Source organism: Macaca fascicularis, chromosome 12 (genome assembly GCF_037993035.2).
Source record: "Macaca fascicularis isolate 582-1 chromosome 12, T2T-MFA8v1.1".
Classification (NCBI taxonomy): domain Eukaryota; kingdom Metazoa; phylum Chordata; class Mammalia; order Primates; family Cercopithecidae; genus Macaca; species Macaca fascicularis.
The window spans coordinates 107,230,043-107,251,597 of NC_088386.1; the positions used below are offsets into that span (position 1 = coordinate 107,230,043).

Consider the following 21,555-nt stretch of genomic DNA (forward strand, 5'->3'; position numbering starts at 1 on the left):
AAAGGGACAATGGCCTGACCATATGTAAAAATAGAAACAAATTGGGAAGCAAACCTCCTTATCTACAATAAACAGCCCAGCAACCCAGCCTTTTGTAAATCAGATTTGCAGGAAGTCAGATTGCTATCTCTACTAACAACCCAGGAAGCTAAACAATTAATTACTTGTATAACAATCAGCTCCAAATGACCAGAATTGATTAATAACTGGCAACTTTCCTAATTTTTGTCCTTGCTTCCAACTTTGGACCAACAGAAAAAAGTCAAACATGCACCTCTAACCAATGACTTCTAGTTTTCCTGCCTATAGCTTCCCCAGGCCAACAGTCTCTAATGAGGGCATAGATGAAGCCTTCCCCCCCCTTTTTTTTTTTTCCTCCTATACAGCTTTCCCACTCCTCTACGGGCCTTTAAGTCTCTGCCAAAACGTAAGTGATGGAACTTTCTTGCTATAGCAGTCTCTGAAGAAATACTCTTTGCTTTTTTCATTTGGTTAATACTCATTTATTTCCACACTATTGGAGCATCTATTCCAGGTCCATTAATAGGTAACATGCTTGCATACACTAAAAAGCTAATCTTCATAATATTCTGTGAGAAAATTTTTAAATCCCCATTTTACAGCTATAGAGCACTTTGCAGAAGTTAAATAGCTTCTCATTTTCTCCTATTTTTACATCACACTAGAGTAATAGCTTTTGGTGTATTATTGCTTAAAAAGATTTGAGGCCAGGCATGGTGGCTCACACTTGTAATCCCAGCACTTTGGGAGGCCAAGGTGGGTGGATTGCTTGAGCTCTGGAGTTCAAGAGCAGCCTTGGCAACATAAGGAAACCCTGTCTCTACCAAAAAAAAAATATATATATAAAAAATTAGCTGGGAGGGGTGGCATGCACCTGTAGTGCTACTCTGGAGGCAGAGATGGGAGGATCTCTTGAGCTTGGCATGTGAAAGTTGCAGTGAGCCAAGATCACGCTACTGCACTCCAGCCTGGGTGACAGAGTGAGACCTTGTCTCAAAAAAAAAAAAAAAAGAAAAAATTTTAAGGTAATATTAAAAGTATATCTAACAATAGTAACAGCAGCTGTAAATTAGGTAAGTGTTTTCTAACACGACTTAAATGTGTATTCATCAACTTTCTGGACAAATATAAACATTGTATTTTGAATTGATTCATTGCTTTCAAGTTGTAATTTATCAAAACATGTGGAATTAAAAAAAATCAAAAGCACTATAAAAAATTACTTCTGTCTTTATTTGATGTTAGAACACATCAGCAGAAATAATTTGCTGGCCTAGCAGTAATTGCATCAACAAGCTTTTCATAGATAGTGGGTAGAGCACCTTATAAGAAAGTGTGATTATTTATGATATATGATATTGACAAGGAAAAAGTTAAAAATGAAAATGGTAAAAATGAAAAATGAAACTGGTGATTCTAAAAGTAGAGTAATAAAATTTATTTACCTGGCATTATAAATACTTTGCAATTTTTAAAAGTTAATTGCCTAACACTCATATAAGATAGGCACTACTGCATTTAGAAAATGAGGAAACAAAGTAATAGAGATATTCAGAACATTACCTGAAGTTTCTTAATTAATGCACAGTGGAGCCTATATTTTCAAAATGAATTTTTTTTTTTTTTTGGTTTCAAAGTCTATCACATATACTTAAGAAACATTTGATCAAAATTCACTTTTAAGATGTTCCCTTAGCACGTTACTTAGCCACCGAACTTAAAATGGAAGTAATTTATTTTCTAATTTAGCCATGTAGGAAAGAAAGGAGGAATGTGGCATTTGCACATATTAGAAATTTCTGTAAAAGTTATGTAAAGCCAGACTGAAAACCATTAGGACAATATAGATGACAAATAAAGCTTTTTAAATGCCTGAACATAAAATGATATTTAAGCACAATTTCTTTTCCAAGGACTGAAAAAGTAAAAAGAGATCTACAGGTAATATTGTTTTATAATGTGGAATAAGAAATGATGGCTAAAGGTCAAATAAGTCCTCGGGTGATTTATACTTTGTCTCAATAATTCCATCTAGTTAGCGCAAACCTTTATTAAGAATTTCTTACACTGAGAATTATAAATTAAAATGAACAAAATGTTGAAATGTAAGAATTCTTACAAAAAGAAAAATATGTATAGAATTACAGGAAACTATTTTTTTAATTTCACTGTTGTAACCAGAAGTAATGAATTTGTCACTTAAAATTATAAATACCAGGGTATATAATTTGATCATTTTGCAAAGTGTACAGAGAGCCTCCTTTATACACCTTAACCGCTTTCTTCCCTCTCACAAACAAAAGACTGATTGTTCATTACCTATCCATTGATCTAATTTTAAAAACTTTTAGTTATCTATCCCCATTGGGCATGTGATAAAGTTTTCAGTTTGTGCTATAATGATATATTTTTAATAGAAAAGAAAAATTAGTTGAGGTCTCTTTGTCCCTTTCCATATCAGATCTTCTAAATGGAGGTAGATGAGTAAAAGGTGTAGGGCACATTTGAGATGCATTTTATAAGAAAACCACCTGGGGAATTTCCCAAACAAGACAAGTCCCAGACTCTAATCACATCATGGAAATAACATGCTTCAGTAACTTTGAAGCAAAACTACAGTGTAGGAGGCAGATATCTAGCTTACATTATTCCCCTCTTCCACTGACTAGGTGCGTGACACCAGTCATATCAGCTGACATCTCTGTGGCAAGTTTCTTCATTTGAAAGAAGGGGATGATAATAATAGAACCTCATGAAGTTTGTTTAAGGATTAAGGAGGTTAACATATATGTGTTGAATAGTAAACACCAGGGGATTATTACTTAATTATTACTGTCACTATGAAATAAAGCAAATTATGTTAGATAATGAGCAGCAAGTTGAAAATGTTCTTATGGCTATGGTCAAGAGAAACTGGATGCTGTTTGTTCTACTAGCTATGATACTGTTCTTAGATAAAGAAGGAAAAAATATTAAGAGAAAATTATCTTCTAGAAAAAATTAAGCATCATGTTTATATCTTATCAATGGAAGAAATTGATTACAGACACAAATTTACTAGTTCTTCATGCTCTGTAATGGTCAGTGAATACTGGATTACAGCACTTATTATTCAGTCCCTATATCTGTACGATTCTTTGATTAAGGTGGTCACTTCCTGAAAGCAGAAGTTGTGTCAAAATTCTTTGAGTCTTAAATGTATACTAATACTTCACATACAGTGGTACTCAATATATGTTGAATGAATGAGGAATGAATTTATAAAAATAAACAAATGCATGGATTTGACAGCTTTCAAAGAAAGAATGGAATTCATATAGAGTAGGTTTAACATTTAAAATGAAATGTGAATTCTTTTCAGAAACATCTTTGTAAACTTTCTAAACTTAAATCTACATCTTTCTAAACTTAAATCTACAGAAATGAAAATCTACAGGGGTGTGCCCAAGATGGCCGAATAGGAACAGCTCCTAGCGTGAGTGATACAGAAGACGGGTGATTTCAGCATTTTCAACTGAGGTACCGGGTTCATCTCACTGGGTCATGTCGGACAGTTGGCGCTTGTCCACGGGTGCAGCCCGACCAGCGAGAGCTGAAGCAGGGTGAGGCATCGCCTTACCTGGGAAGCCCAAGAGGGAAGGGAATTCCTTTCCCTAGCCAAAGGAAACTGAGACACACAACACCTGGAAAATCAGGTGACTGCCACCCTAATAGTGCACTTTACCAAGGGTCTTAGCAAAGGGCACACCAGGAGATTATATCCCACACCTGACCCAGAGGGTCAAACGCCCACGGAGCCTCCCTCATTTCTAGCACAGCAGTCTGAGATCTAACTGCAAGGCGACAGCAAGGCTGGGGGAGGGGCACCCGCCATTGCTGAGGCTTATGTAGGTAAACAAAGCTGCAGGGAAGTTCGAATTGGGTGGAGCCTACCACAGCTCAAGGAGGCTGGCCTGCCTCTGTAGAATCCTCCTCTGGGGACAGGTCATAAGTAAACAAAAAGCAGCAGAAACCTTGGCAGAGGTAAATGCCCCCGTCTGACAGCTTTGAAGAGAGCAGTGGATCTCCCAGCATGGAGGTTGAGATCTGAGAACAGACAGATTGTCTGCTCAAGTGGGTCTCTGACCCCTGAGTAGCCTAACTGGGGGACATCCCCTACTAGGTGCAGAGCAACACCTCACATGGCGGGATACACTCCTGAGATGAAGCTTCCAGAGCAAGAATCAGACAGCAACAATTGCTGTTCAGCAATATTCTATCTTCTGCAGCCTCCGCTGCTGATACCCAGGCAAACAGGGTCTAGAGTGGACCTCAAGCAAACTCCAACAGACCTACAGCTGAAGGTCCTGACTGTTAGAAGGAAAACTAACAAAAAGAAAGGACACCCACACCAAAACCCCATCAGTACGTCACCATCATCAAAAACCAACGGCAGATAAAACCACAAAGATGGGGAAAAAGCAGTGCAGAAAAGCTGGAAATTCAAAAAATCAGAGCGCATCTCCCCTTCCAAAGGAACGCAGCAACAAAAGCCAAAATTGACAAATGGGATCTCATTAAACTAAAGAGCTTCTGCACAGCAAAAGAAACTACCATCAGAGTGAACAGGCAACCTACAGAATGGGAGAAAATTTTTGCAATCTACTCATCTGACAAAGGGCTAATATCCAGAACCTATAAAGAACTCAATCAAATTTACAAGAAAAAAACAACCCCATCAAAAAGTGGGCAAAGGATATGAACAGACACTTCTCAAAAGAAGACATTCATACAACCAACAGACACATGAAAAAAATGCTCATCATCACTTGCCATCAGAGAAAGGCAAATCAAAACCACAATGAGATACCATCTCACACCAGTTAGAATGGCAATCATTAAAAAATCAGGAAACAACAGGTGCTGGAGAAGATGTGGAGAAATAGGAACATTTTTACACTGTTGGTGGGACTGTAAACTAGTTCAACCATTGTGGAAAACAGTGTGGCGATTCCTCAAGGATCTAGAACTAGAAATACCATTCGACCCAGCCATCCCCTTACTGGGTATATACACGAAGGATTATAAGTCATGCTGCTATAAAGACACATGCACACATATGTTTATTGCGGCACTATTCACAATAGCAGAGACTTGGAATCAACCCAAATGTCCATCAGTGACAGACTGGATTAAGAAAATGTGGCACATATACATCATGGAATACTATGCAGCCATAAAAAAGGATGAATTTGTGTCCTTTGTAGGGACATGGATGCACCTGGAAACCATCATTCTCAGCAAACTATCACAAGAACAGAAAACCAAATACCACATGTTCTCACTCATAGGTGAGAATTGAACAATGAGATCACTTGGACACAGGAAGGGGAACATCACACACCGAGTCCTAATGTGGGGACGCGGCGGGGGAGGAATAGCAGTAGGAGATATACCTAATGTAAATGACGAGTTAATGGCTGCAGGACACCAACATGGCTCATGTATACATATGTAACAAACCTGCACGTTGTACACATGTACCATAGAACTTAAAGTATAATTAAAAAAAAAAAAAAGAAAATCTACTTCTTAGCAGCCTTTTCGATATGATTAGGTTCAAAGGACTGCACGGTTTTCTGTTTCTGCTTGACAGAAAATATTTAATTTTTCTTAAATGAGTGAAAGATTTATACTTGTATTACTTCTTGACTAATCATAATATCTTTTTAAGAAAAAAAAGTAGAAAGCCTACTTCATAGGACTTTTCATTTATTTATATACACATATGGTTTTATTATTTGGAATTGTTTTTTAAAGATTTGTTTTAAATAAATTAAGATGAGGAAAATTTTTTTTTCTAAAATCTTGAAGGTATTTCAGAGTACATGTTGTATTGTCCATGCTTGTCTTCCAAAAATTAACTACATATAGCAAGATTGGCACATCTTTTGTGGGTATGGTATATTTTTAATCTAGGCATCACATTGATTTGAGCTATATAATTATTTTGAAATGTTAGTGCTTATACCCTATTTACTTGATTTTATATCTCAGAAATAATATGGTATGTGTATATAATTCCTTCTTACCCTATTCGAGTCAATTCTTGCTCTGGAAGTATAGATGGGAGGTGGGATGTTGAAAGCCTGAGGAACCAAGTACTCCTCAGCATCCATCATATCTTCCAAATCCTCTTCATCCAAGAGATTCTGAAAGAACTTGCTGTCGTTTGGACTGGGAAGCTTCATACGATCATCACCCTAAAAGATTGCCCATCAGACACAAATATGATTCTTTCTTTCTTATCTTAAATATGTGGTCTCTGCAATAAATTTATGTAATATCATAACAAATGGTTGAAAAATTCATACACACATTAAAAAAAAAAAGTCTTTAGCACAACCACCAGCCATTAAGAAACCTATAACATGCTTAGAAATCATAGGGCCAGGTAAACACACTTTATACAAGCAGTATATGCTAAATACCATTAGAGAATAATAAAGCAAAATCAAAAGATGATTTTAGGGAGGTAAAATCAATTTCAGGTCTGAAAATAATTGTTCATTGCCCAGATCGTGTATGGGTTGCAACTTTAAGAATAAACAATAAAATGTGATCGATTTATCAATGTTTATTTTATTTGGTTGGTTTGATGCTATAGGATTATCAGGACCGTAGGGTCTATACTTTATTCTATAGCATACTGGCTACATTTTCAAAGTAATGACATTCAAAACTCATAGTGCAAGTGGCAAATAGAGTAAAGGAGTATGAGAAAGACACCAAAACCTTTGTTATGCTTTTCTTCACCTCACCTTAAATATTTTTCCTATATTTTTAAAGTTACATAATTTTTTGAAACAGTTTCAGTTCATGAAAACTAATTTTGGGGAAAAAATTAATGGAAATACGTATCTTCTAAAACCTAGCTTTCATCTTTATGTCAGACTATTGATATGTAAATAAAGGCTACCTTCTTTTACTGAGGAAATATAATTCACTCTAGTCCAAGGCCCATTTGTTTATAGTTTAGGCGAAAATAATCATAGAGAAATATATTATTATTTTTAAGTTATCCAGTCTATTTTTCTAGTGTTAAATACAAAATATTCCTTTGGCTGGTTGGTTGATTCAAATGTGCATCAATTCATTTGAATTGAGTTATTGTTTGGATACTGCCTATCCCTCCAAATAAAACAGAACATCTTTTAAAATATTTTTGGGTAAATTAAATATTAATATACTGAAACTTGATTCTCTGTCTTCAAGCATGGGCAAGATTAAAACAATAATCTGTCTTCCTTTTGTTCTGAGAAATGAAAATTATACTAATGAACATGACTTACACATAATGTTAATAAAATCAAGGTGCTAAAATAAGTGTCTGAGGATCAAGACCTTTTCATGTATATGTATAATCATAATTATCTGTTCAATAGCAGAGCCACTTGAATACTAAGGGAAGGTGCTAAAAGGTGAATCTGACATGAAGTAAAAAAGCTCTTTTCCATAAGTAAGTCATTTTACATGATAATCTACTTAATTAATCAGCATGTTAGTGGTCATTCCCACAGTTCCAAAGTCCCGATATTACTCATTTTACAGTGAGTTTGCCATCAGTCTAGTCTTAAACGCATAAGTCAAATGTACTAACCTGAATAACTAGGTATCTTTGAGGGTCTCGAGCCATCCTTGAAAACTCAGCAGCCAGTTCCTTAAATTTAGGTCTACTGTCAGCATCAATCATCCAACCTGGAAATTTACACAGTGAAAATGTCACTATATCCATAATTAAAAGGAGTTGAAATTTAAATTTTGTGAAAATATGAGCAAAAGTTTGAAAAATGTTGTTTTAATCATAACGATCTGAAAAAGAAAGAAAGCTAGTAAAAGACACAACTCAATTGATAAGGCTTTATCAGTCTCTTTGTTGATATTCGTAACTAAATGTAATGTATTGTCAGACAAAAGATAAATTTTTTTCTCTGATGGGTATAGATGAGGTGACTGCAATATAAGCTATTTTGTATTAGGAGTGACATGGGAGAAAAGATTTGGTCACAATGCTTACACTGGCACAAAGGGGAAAAGAGAAATTAAAAGCAAATGTCTTGTGCTACATTTGTCCTGGTGGACAAAAAAAAAGAAAAACTAACGCAAAGTGATTGGTAATGCCTATTCAGCAATAGACATTAGCTTATCTTAGTACTAGCTTGTCTAGCATAAACATACTAACAGCAATTTTCAAGGTATGTATTATTATTTAGCTGGGAGTCTAAATAAAGTAGACCTTATCTCTACAGGCTCTGTTTAGCTAATGAGATGACAAGAATAAAAGTACCAAGCTTTCCTTGATTTTCTTGCCAAATTATCCTCTTGTTAGGTATTAAAACTCCAAAAGAAAGGTAAAATTCTCTATTAGAGAAAGTGTTTTCTTGGTTTTATATAATTTCATCAGAGCTAAATTCAAATGAATTTCAATCATTTCCTATGCTAGTTATAGGATTAGATTATATAAGACATGCATGTTTTTAAACTTTTTTCCATAGATATCTACCAAACAATATTTAATAGAATAAGGCTGTAAAGCTTTTTCCTTCCTTTTCTGGGAATTCAGTTTTTATTCTTAATCTGGGAATTTTTTGGGTGTTATTTTATGTATCATTAATGTCATCTGCTTTTTTTCTCTCCAAACAAAGCTCAAATGCTCTGTATTCTATATGCATTCACTTGAAAAAATGCTTGCTAATGCCAAGATGCTAATGAGAAAATAGGTGTTTCTGAAACTATTGAAGCCAAAAAAGGTTAACCACAGTTGAGGTATCGGTTTCTCTCCAACTAAATATTGAGTAAATAGAACTATGCTTAGTGAAAAGGGCATGCTGACCTGAACTGCAAAGAACATTTTTTATTTCCTCCCTCACTGTCAGAATGTATCACACATGTCATGAATATAAATCTGAGTAGACCTGGGTCCAAAGTCTCTTATTAATAAGATGCTTATTCACCTTCACAAGTTTGTTTCTTTGCTAACCCGGTGTAAATCAGAAGGGGAAAACCTTAGATTATACAAGAGAAATTGCTACATGTTAATCTCACTTAAATTAAGCCAGAAACTCCAGAGACTTCCTTAATTCTATTTAAATTAAGGGTCTGTGCTTCAAAAACACATTTATAATACATATGTGTCTGGGGCATGGGAAGAAAAAAGAAAAGTAAGAGTTTGATGTAAACAAATGATCAAATTGAAAAAAGTAAACCTTTATAATCTTTTTAGCTCACTCTAGATTCATTTCTTCCCACTTCCCATCTTATCCTGCTAATTTGCTCTTGACTAAAACCCATAGACCCATTTCTATTAAATTAATGTTTAAAACTGTCAGTTTCCAGTTTTTTCCTTCATGTTTAGATCATTTATGTAGCCTAATATTTTCCCATAAAGGTCACTAATGTTATTACTAACATTCCTGTTAGTAATGTTACTAAGAACATTATTGTGACTAATTACCTCTCTTTATGACAGGCAATTTGACTGTCATGGAGATTATGAGAGTAAAAGAGTCATAATTTTGACTTCATAGCATGGAAGAATATTACTTTATATTAATAATAGTCACAACAAAGAGGCATTTACATGTTCCCTTCATAATTGTTTTTGAACTGTTGTATTTTTCAATACAGAGAAATGTTATACAGATTGAGTAATCTGTGCTATTACTTTACTACAAATGATGATGGTGATGATAACATTATTTTGCAATCTTACATTTGACCATGACCATGTAAACGTCAATGGTGCAGATGGGAGGCTGAGGCAAACGTTCTCCTTTCTCCAATAAATCAGGGATTTCTCGCGTTGGAATTCCATCATAGGGTTTTCCTCCAAAGGTCATCAGTTCCCATATAGTAACTCCTATATTGGAGAAAAAATTCTTACTTAAGCATATTAACAACATATTTTGAACAAACTGGCAATATACCACTGGTAAAAGAATACTCCTTATAGGTCAATCAAAACACCAATCAATTAAAAAAAAAAAACTCCACAAATTCCTGTATCCATTATGAGAACCCCAATGTCAAAATCTTTGTGGGGGAATTCAATTTTCTTATTATTGTCTTGGAATTTCTAATGGATAGAAGAGACAATTTACAGTGGATATCAGCGTATAGAATCTGTTTCCCATTTCTGCCTATAGGTAATACTAATGTTTGCTGATCCAAGTTATATTTCACTATACCATGTTGCAATCCATAAAACAATTCATTTACTATACATACATATGTATTCAGTAACAATAAATATGATTGCCAGTAAAATAAGATATTGACTAATTTTAAGATTAGCATCTTTACTATTAAAGGCTTCCAGAATAATTACCTTATGTTACAATAAAGAATTGTGACTCTCTCTACCTTACACAAAGAGAACAGTTGAATAAAACAGATATACTTCGTTAGCAAATATGAGAACCTGAGTGAGGAATGTTCCATATGTAATATATAGTACATGTGAAGTAGGCATCAACAAAATTGTGAAGGGGATAAAAAGTAGTTTATTCTTTAGGTAATAAAATGGCTTTCTTGAATCATTGGGACATTGATTTTCTCTGCAAAAGCAAATACACTAAATGTTAGCATGCAAAGAGCCAGTTTTGATGATAATGATGGTTCTGATTTCAGCAATAATACATACACTAAATATCATTTTTGTGATATAATGATCATATAGTTTAAAATAATATTTTCTTAAGGGTAAAGATTTTTAAGTTCAGAAATGGCTAGCTGGGCACAAAAATATTACAAAGTGAGTTTTGGTTGATGTACATATACAGTCATCTTTCAATATAAAATCCATTAATTAGAGCTATGTTTTCTTTCCTACTGCCATCTATAATGAATTATTTACTCAGGCTGAAGTCGTTTTTAGTTTATAACTGTTATCATTGACTGATAACAAAAATACAAAGCTTAAAATATAAAACTATGTTGAATTTAAAATCATTCTTTATAATAGAATATTAACTATTACCTGATTTTTTTTGGTTAATATTTACATCTTAGGATTTTAGGCATATTGTTAACATATACCTAGTGATAATTTAATTGACTGACTGTTATTACATCTTTAAGTTTGTATATTAAGGAGTAGTTCCTAAAATATATCATAAAAATTTTCTCTGAGGCGGGCTGCAACAAGTTAAGTGGATGACTGTTCATCTCTAGATAGTCATACTTACAGAATATATATATATATATATTTTATATTTTAGAATATTTTATATTTAGAATATTTTATATTTTAGAATTTTTTATATTTTAGAATGATATATTTTATATTTTAGACAGGGTCTCAATCTGTCACTCAGAATGGAGTGAAGAGGCATGATCACAGCTCACTACACCCTCAACCTCCCCAGGCTCACATGATCTTTTCACCTCAGCTTCTTGAGTAGCTGGGACTACAGACATGGGCCACCATGCCTGGCTGATTTTTGTAATTTTTAGTAGATAAAGGGTTTCAGCATGTTGCCCAGGCTGGTCTCAAGCTCCTGGGTTTGAGCCATCTGCCCACGTCGGCCTCCCTAAATGCTAGAATTACAAGCACGAGACATCATGCTGGGCCTAGAATATATATTTAAGGAGAACATTTTGTTAACTTAGATAGGCAGTTATAAAAGATAGAGTAGATACTCTCACATCTCTATCAGAACTCCCAACATAAGCAAGATACAAAGCAACTGTAAATCGAAATAATAGAAAATATAATAAACAGAAACATATAAATACAAAAACAAAAGTCAAAATATAAAAAACTCTACTTCTGATAATAATCCAATTATATGCTTGTAAAGGTGATGACAAGATAGGGTTAGAAAAGGATGGTTTCATGCAAAAGAACAATATCAGGAAAGCTAAAATAAAACAATCTCAAATTTTACTTGCAATTCCTTTATCTTAAGATGTATATCACAGCCGATGCTTATTTTTGTAAAAATAAAAATTCACCTAGTGAGAATTTTCCATAAAGGTGCACTGTAAACAAGGTTATGCAACTTCCTCTGCCTTTGACGCCTTTTGCAATCAACTATGATATATCATAAAAAATTTTAAGTGTCTTATGAATATGGGTTGATGACCTGGGCTGTGTTTCAAAACAGAGTACTACCTATCTTTTTATTTATTTTTGATGAACAGTTCCTGGGATTTTGCAACTCAACATGAAGAAAAATGTTACAGCCTGAGTAACAAGATTTTTCCCAAAAGACAAATTTTACTATTAAAAATATGACTGTTCTGCCAACTTTTCATATATTTTGAGCTAATTTAAATTTGCTTTCAGGAGATTGCCACATTTGATTCAGTGAATTGTAAGTAGAAAAAGAAGAAAAAGAAAAAAGTATATACATATATAAAATATACTATATGATATATATAATATATAAATCTGACATAATATATATTCTATAAACCTGTCTATATCATGTAACATATAAATGCTAATCTACATGTTAATCTGTATCATATAATATATAAATTTATCATAGAATACATGTAATAGATGTTTTTCTATACACTTCTTACAATAGTTTAGGAAGTAAGTTTTGTCAAGCATTGACAAGAGTTAAGTTCGAAGTGATTGAATGGTTTATATCTTTTTTTCCAACAATGCAAAAAAAGGTAAAACTTTTTTTAAGCTTAAGTTTGAGTAAAATAAATTGTACCATGCGTTTAAATCTCACCACCACCCTTTTATTTAAGTGGGTGTTATGCTTTTTTATTTGTAAGAAAGACCAATTTTATATGATATGTTTAAACTTAGAACCATATTGACTCCTTCTTGGTAATACTGGACTTACATTTAAGTAGCCAGACAGATGCTCAATAGCTCATCTTAACAATTAAGTTAAGCACAATAAAATAAATGTTCTAATTATAGATATCACTCTTTTCCAGTTCATATTATTCACTCTGCAACATTTCTGTTACTCCACAAGTAGTTTGTAAATTAAAATTAATGTTGTAATTAGCAGTCTTCTCTTTTTACCATGTTCATTGCTCTAACTTACTGCTGTCAGTAATTTTTCTTAGTTATGACAATAATCTGTTTTCTACTATAGACCATAAAAATTCTCATATGTAAAAAACACACAAAAAGTTAGTTTTGTTTTTGTTTGAATATTTACTATATTCAGAGTTATGTTTTTGAAAGTTGCTTAAAATTAACGCCATGAAATTCTATGAAATTGTCCCTAAACCAAAACTGGCTGAATATTTTTCCTGTCAAAATGATCAAGCCAGTTGCTATCAAACCAAAGCTTATGGAAAACATCTTAGCAGAGATATTAGTATATTACATTGTAATAAACTAGAAAAAAGCAGAAAAAGGCAGATAGGAATGCTATTTAGAATATTTTGTTGTTCTTCAATGAGAACACATGGACACAGGGAGGGGAACCTCACACACAGGGGCCTGTCGGGGGATGGGAGGCAAGGGGAGGGAGAGCATTAGGACAAATACCTAATGTATGCGGGGCGTAAAACCTAGATGACGGGTTGATGGGTGCAGTAAACCACCATGCCACATGTATACCTATGCAACAAACCTGCAGGTTCTGCATGTGTATCTCACAACTTAAAGTAAAATCAAATAAAAGAGAATATTTTGTTGTTCTTTTTTTCATTGAGAAAGCAAAGAGTTAACTCCTTTAGGAAATTAGGCTTATAAATAGGTATTTATAACACAACAAAATAATTTAGCTTAAGATATTTCACATGAATTTAACATATGTATTTTTGCTTTACAAGCTTTAATTCGCAAAGAAGATTTATTTACCATAGCTCCAAACGTCACTCTGATGGGTGAATTTCCTGTAATGTATACACTCCAGAGCCATCCATTTAATTGGCATCTATAGAGAAGTAAGAAGTGAAAGTTTTAAAATTACATTAAAAATTCATTTCTATATATATTTCATAAATGTGAATCTCTGGGCTGGACTTAATCATATTTTTTAAATTGTATGTGTGTAGATATAACTATAAATATATGTTAATTTATAAAATACATAAAGTGAAATAATCTAAAGACATACTATACTTATTCATTTTTTATTTTATTTATTTATTTTTTGAGACAGGGTCTCACTCTGTCACCCAGGGTGGAGTGCAATGGCACAATCTCAGCTCACTGCAATCTCTGCCTACCAGGCTCAAGTGATCCTCCCACCTTAGCCTTTGAGTAGCCGGGACCACAGGCGTGTGCCACAATGCCTGGCTAATTTTTGCATTTTTAGAGATGGGGTTTCACCATGTTGCCCAGGCTGACCTAGAACTCCTGAGCTCAAGTGATCTGCCTGCTTTGACCTCCCAAAATGCTGGGATTACAGGCATGAGCCACCATGCTTGGTCATACTTATTTATTTATTTTAAAAAGCTTTATAAACAATTAAAGGTAAAAATAATTAAGTAGGGATAACTTTCTATAGCTCTTAATTAACTTTCAGTAATTAAGTTGCTAGTAAATATTATGATTTACAGTGTCAAATCTAAACATCTAATACACATGCTTCTAAAAATGTGTTTATAGTTTTTTCTCAAAAAATGAGATTTGTTATATTTTCAGTTATCCCTTTTCACCCTCAGACACATTTTGGGCCACCAGTACAATGGACTCTTTCTATACTTGCCCCCTCCCTTCTCCTCTCGTATAATTTGACCAATAAAAGGCCTAAAATCGTGAATTCCAAAGTTAGGCTTGCTTTATTTTCCAGCTTCAAATGACCTCTCTCATCTTGGTTAGCCAGTATTGAAAATATGTACCATTTTCAAAATAGGAACTATATAAAATAATGTGAGGGGTCAGCACAAATCTATCATCACTACAAGAAAAACAACTCAACCCACATATCCTGCTGATGATGGGCCAGCAGAATGAGTTTCAACTATGAAGGGCAGCATTATATAGCTGGGAATATAATTAGATTCTATGGAATAAAGATAAACACTTCTACTGTGCAGTTGAAAAGCTTAAAACTAAATAGGCCTTTGAAATCACGAGGTTGGCTGCTCACCAAGGTGACACCAAGGTAACTCTATGACAGAATCATGGTATTCAGTGAAAGGGAACAGAAGACACATTGAAAGTAATTTCCCTATGGGCAAGGAGTTAGCAGACTTTATGGACTACGGACATTGTGTTAAAGAAGTAAGTTTAAATCACAGGTAGCTTGATAAAGACTTAATGGTTACCAAGCATTTAAAGCAGTAATGAATCTTGCTTTAGACAAATCTTATGTCTCAAATCTTATGTTCTCAAGACAAGTGAAGCCATGTGATTTATAGACTTCAACTTCTGTGCAGTCTTATAGTGAATTTCAAAGCTGTGGTCTCAGACTACTGCAGTTTGGTAGCAAACAGGCAAAATAGGGTAGTTTAAAAAATTTTTGTGTTATTTTGCCTTGTGATGAAGTTAAGCATTTGGAAACCTAACATTGCAAAATATTTATAATATACATTTGGATGGCCCATGATAAATAAAGCATATAATAAATATATTTACATGACATGAGAATAACTGAGTTTCTTTTGTTAGTGTAAGCTTATAGGTCACCATAGGCTAAGATTGCATTTGCTTATTTCATTTGGGCTTCCTGACCTTAGGTTTCACCAGGTAAAGCTAGAGGGACCTCCATATGAAGTCTAGTCCTAATAGTTTGGCCAAGAAAGGCAAGCTAAAGAGAAGGTTAATGAGGAAATACAAGACATGGTACTAAGGCACGGATTGAGATCACAGAGTGGGTGAAAGAGTCAGGAATGCTGTTGTCAGGCAGAGGCTGAGACTAGAGGGTCAGAAAAGTTGGACGAAGGCAGTGGCTCTGTTCAGGGTGGTTTGTACTACCTAAACTTTATAAGAGAGAAGCTATGTTATCTGTCAGAGTTAGTGCTATGGTGTTTAGATCAATGGGACAATTTCTACAGCCATGTGTTAAAGTTTAATTTCTAGAAGCCCTAAGGATCTACCCCTTTCCCACCACTGGACCTAACATGAAGGTCACCTGGGTACAGACATACATCACCTTATTTTAGCTACTTTTGAGAAATAGAAGCTGGTAATATATGGTATATATATGTGTACATGAAATATATACACACACACATACATACCCTGAGCAGGAGAAAAGGCAAATGGTAGAACCAAGGTTTTATAATCTCCTAAGCTTCAGGCTTATTGATTTCTTGTATACAATATAAGGAGATAAAAGGATATTATACTACATTTTCAAGCAATATTGCTCTCAAAAAGATATCCACCTTTCCTCCATCAGCATTGTATTCTTTTTCATCTCCTTCCAAGAGTCTGGCTAGTCCAAAATCTGTGATTTTCACATGGTTTGGAGATTTCACTAAGACATTACGGGCCGCCAAATCCCGATGAACGAGCCGTCTTTCTTCCAGGTACATCATTCCCTGAAAAACATCAAGTTCCTTAATGATAGTCAGTTAATGCCTAGGTTTTTCCTTTGTTTCTAAAAAGAGTTCTCTTAGCCTTCAGTTGGAAGTGCCTAATTTTTTAAGTGAAGCCAGAATCCTAGAATATTTTCAAAATTAGAGAAAACCTGATTTTGGGGGAGAGCAAACCACAAACAGCTTTTGGTCTTTTCTCCCTAAAGTCCTATGAGACAAATGAATTACTTTCACATGAGCTAAATGTTAGATCATTATTTTTCCAAGCGACTTGATATCCTTTTGCAAACTCTTTCTTTAGTGAGGTATGCAGGTGTTGTAGCAGATAAGCTAACATACGCTTGGATTGACCCACATATTTGTAGTCATTCCTTCTCAATAACTTCTGCTTCATGTCATCTCCCCCTACACATCCAAACAAATACCTCTATCCATAATTTTTAGCAATATTTCATTTGAGGTTTAATGGTGCCAAAATCGCCATTATAGACTCTATGGAGGCTGAAGAATTATACTATGATATTATACTAAGAATTATACTATTCTTATTAATCATTCACAGAATGAAGTATATACACTAGAAGTCTTAAAAACCTGTAAGTTTTAAGAAGGCTTCTATGGTATCAGTAGTCACTATGAGAATCCATAGTGAAATTACATAGTTTGTAATGACACTGAAATTAGCCTTTAATATTTTGCCTTTATAAAACATACAGGGAAATTAAAAATAAAATTTGTTGCTGTTCAGCAGCAAGAGACATAGCTGGCTCTCCTCACAATACATCCACATGTAACAATATATAACATATGTTATGTATTAATATCTATACAAATTCAGAAAAAATAATCCAGAGGAGTGACAATTACTTTATTAATTATACTTCAGTACTAGGTAAACTAAGAGTTGCTAAACATTATGTTTAACAAAATAACTTATGTAAAACTAAGGAAATAAACCTGAGGCCAAGAATAGAGTGAATATATTTTTGTTGAAGAGTTAGGGGAAATTCTATATTTGATTACTTTAGTGGTACAATGGTCATCATTTAAAAATAGATTAGAATTATTATGAAATGGTTGAACCATACTCTCATGCCAATTGCAAATCAATGCTGTTGGCAGTTAACATTACAACTGCAGGATTTTGAAGGATTAATGGTTTCTGATACTAAAACAAAAGCTGTGGAAAACAGACACATAAATCACACAGGTCAAAAAATTATGAACCGTATACCTGGTGTAGTGTAAAGAGAAGATTACTTCAAACAGCATCATGAGCCAACCCCATATAAATGCACATTAAACACAACCAGTGGAGATACTGCCTGATATGGTCTAATCAGTCAACAGTTGGGTGACACTGTGCGGATGAGTGTTTTCTGAAATCAACTTACAACCGAGATTTATGGGACTTTTGCCTGCCCTCCTAAACAGTGCTTTGTATTTGAGTACATTAAATTAGAAATTCCTAGAATAAAGTACATCTGAGAACATATAGCCCTTATATGACTTAAAGGATCAAAAAAAATAAACAAATAAATGCATTGCCTTGGAGATAAAATATTTTCACATCTTCCCAAATAATTCTATCCCTTTAAGAAATGTTCATGAAACATTCATTATTCTCTTTCTTATCACCTTCGTATCAGAACATGGAAAATATGTTGGCAACAGGTTAACGCATACTATGTGCTGGACTATTTGCCAGACACCGAGAAGACAAAAAAGATTCAGATAAGGTCTGTACATGAAAGGAGAACAGAAGCTAATTAATAAAGTGGGCAGATAGGGAATAAAAACTTGAACGGACTGATGTGATACATGCAAGGCATTTAAAGAGAACTCTATTCTGAGGCCCTTATGTAGTATGGCCTAGCAAGTATGCATGGGAGGAGACACTTCAAAGCGGTACCAAGGCCTAAGTAAGGGTTGAATGATGTCTCCCAATTGGGCAGAGTGAGAGTAAAACTGCAGGCGAACAGAACAAGCACGGGGCAGCAGTACCATGGCGTACGTGGACAAAGACATGCAATTCTGTATTTTTAAAGCATACTGTATTAGGGAGGGACAGTGGTGAGAAGTGAAACTGAAAACAAAAGAAGAGGCAGGGTCCAAGAAGGGTCTCTTATATGTCATGGTAAAGAACTTAGACTTTTGTATTTCATGCAGTATACAATTAGGTGATGTGGAAGTTGTTTTTAAAAGGGGAGCGAAGCCGGGCGCGATGGCTCATGCCTGTAATCCCAGCACTTTGGGAGGCCGAGGCGGGTGGATCACGAGGTCAGGAGTTTGAGACCATCCTGGTTATCATGGTGAAACCCTGTCTCTACTAAAAATACAAAAAATTAGCCAGGCGTGGTGGCGGGTGCCTGTAATCCCAGCTACTGAGGAGGTTGAGGCAGGAGAATGGCGTGAACCCGGGAGGCAGAGCTTGCAGTGAGCCGAGATCGACTGTCTCAGAAAAAAACAAAGCGGGGGCGGTGGGGCATGAGATTGTTGGACTCTTTGAAACACCACTCTGGTGTTAATACAGAGAATGGATTGGACATCTGTGTAGCTGAAGGCAGGAGCCACTGCCACAATATAGAAGCAAGGTGATGGGAGTGTAAAATAAAGGTTGCAAATTTGCAGTCCATGGACTACATACATCCATTTTTCAGATTTTTTTTTTCTTTAGTCCCCACACTGGGTGTGGGTCAGTCATTCTCTTTAGCTGAGACCAACTGTACCCCAATAAGGGTAATCCCAACCCATTTTCCAAGATCCCACTGCTCACTATTTCTTCCCAGGAATTCTGCTTCCATCACTTACAACACTCGTCTGCTCCTATGTGTAAGACTATCTGAACCTTCAATTAAACTAGGCCAGAAGGAATACTATAAAGAGGATAATATCAAGGAATATTTATAAAATTAAGTAATCATCCTTAGTATTTGTTTGAATGACGAAGAAAGAGAATACATTGAGAACAATTTTGTTTTTAGACTTTTATCATTTAGGTGGATAATGATCCCTTGAACCAAATATCGTTCTAATAAAAATATCATTTTTATATTTCTTAAACTTATGCAGGAAGAGTGATATGTACTTTGCCAATAGGGAACTAAGGCACATTCACCAAAAAATTTCAAACTGTGCTATGATCTGAATGGTTTTATGTCCTTCCTCAAATTCGTATGTTGAAATTTTAGCCCCCAAAGTGATGGTGTTAGGAGGTGGGGACTTTGAAAAGTGATTAGGTCATGAGAGTAGAACCTCATGAATGATATTAGCAAACTTATAAAAGAGACCTTAGAGAGATCTGTTGCTTCTTCAGCCATGTGAGGTTACAGGAGCTATGAACAATCAGGAATCAGATCCTTAGCTAGACACTAAATTTTCTGGCACCATTATCTGGGACTTCCCAGTCTCCAAAACTATGAGAAATGAATTTCTGTTTATGTTATTTTGTTATAGCAGCCTGCACAGACTGACACTCTAATGACATACTCTACAATACAAGAAAAACTTCAGAAACTCCAAGTTCTTTGAAATTCTACACACAAAGCTCAGCAAAGAATAGACTATTCTGAAGCTAAATACTGTTTGTCCAGAAAAGGTACTTTCTTCAAAATAATGAGAAATCAATTTTAAAAAACTAGGTGACAATGTCTAGACAGTTTCCCTCACCCACCTGACTGTCACTAAAAGCAATAAGAACGTAAGTATCTATATCATTACCAAACCATCAAAATACATGTTTATGGTTGCTTTGTAACTATGAAACATCAATATACAGATGCATGCTTTCAAATCATTACTTACTAAAGCCACCTTAGTCCTACTTTCACACCTTGAGAGTGTTGAATCATCTATGGATTGCTCAAAACAGTTTTCTCTACATCACAGTCATTAAATAGGATTTTCTTTCTGGAAGATCTCATTTGAGTCACGCTCTGCTAGATTCCTTCAAAATGAAATCACTCTTCAAATTAGAGTGTCATGCATCTAAGGTGGCAGACAATTATTAGAAATAACAGTGACAAAAACAAACTGGATGAAGTCTCTGAAGTTTCAAGATGAACAAATAAGGGTCATTCATTATTATGCTGTGTTTTGTGGGTAAAGAAACCTTATACTCTGCGCTGTAGCAGTTCTCATATCCATGCCAGGCCAGCTTGGGTAAAGTAAATTATGAGAAGATAATACTGACGGCAACCACAGTTGACATTGACCCAGTACTTAGAACACAGCAGTCATTAAAGTAAATGTTGCCACATTGGTTGGTTAACTTAATCCTATAAGATGCGTACTGTTGTCATATTTTACATATGAGAAAACTAAGGCTAAGTGAGGTCAAGTTACTTGCTCCAAGTTATCTAATCAGGGATCCCCAAGCCCTGGGCCATGGAGCAGCACCAGTCTGTGGCCTGTTAAAAACTGGGCTGCACAGAAGGAGGTGAGTGGCAGGCGAGCCAGCATTACTGCCAGAGCTCTGCCTCCTGTCAGATTAGCGGTGGCGGCATTCGATTCTCATAGGAGGCTGAACCCAATTGTGAACTGTGCATGCGAGGGATCTACATTGTGAACTCCTTATGAGAATCTAACTAATGCCTGATGATTTCAGGTGGAACAGTTTCATCCTGAAACTATGTCCCCTGCCGGGTCCCCACAAAAACAGTCCCTGGTGCCAAAAAGTTTGGGGACTGCTGATCTAGCTAATGCATGGTAGAAGTTGGATTGGATCCCTTGCTGTGTGGACTCTACAGTCTACATTTTTAAGCCTATCTTCTCTCTTAATGGGTCACAGGGTTATGTGGGCATGGATAAATTAATGAACATAGGGGTCATACAGATTTTTGTTTTTGTTTTTGTTTTTGAAATAAGGTCTAGCTCTGTCATCCAGGCTGGAGTGCAGTGGCATGATCAGGGCTCACTGCAGCCTCAACCTCCTGGCCTCAAGCAATCCTCCTGCCTCAGACTTCCAAAGCGTTGGGATTACAGGCATGAGTCTCTGCATCCAGCCACTTGAAGTCATATAGCTTTAAAAGGCACTAGTACTTTGGCAGAAAAAAAACCCTGTTATCTGGTGTTTCTGTGAAT

At 35.2% G+C, this 21,555-nt stretch overlaps 1 protein-coding gene across 4 annotated transcripts in view; it reads right to left on the reverse strand.

The window, feature by feature from the left end:
* Positions 1 to 21,555, reverse strand: part of ERBB4 (erb-b2 receptor tyrosine kinase 4) — a 1,185,936-nt gene that overhangs the window by 33,112 nt on the left and 1,131,269 nt on the right. For all 4 annotated transcript variants that reach the window (XM_005574181.5, XM_005574179.5, XM_005574182.5 and 1 more), the window contains exons 21-25: positions 16,321 to 16,476; positions 13,844 to 13,919; positions 9,773 to 9,919; positions 7,661 to 7,758; positions 6,093 to 6,263 (exon numbers count right to left, since the gene is read on the reverse strand). In XM_005574181.5, the coding sequence (XP_005574238.1) occupies positions 6,093 to 6,263; positions 7,661 to 7,758; positions 9,773 to 9,919; positions 13,844 to 13,919; positions 16,321 to 16,476 (648 nt within the window). The remainder of the gene's footprint in view (positions 1 to 6,092; positions 6,264 to 7,660; positions 7,759 to 9,772; positions 9,920 to 13,843; positions 13,920 to 16,320; positions 16,477 to 21,555) is intronic.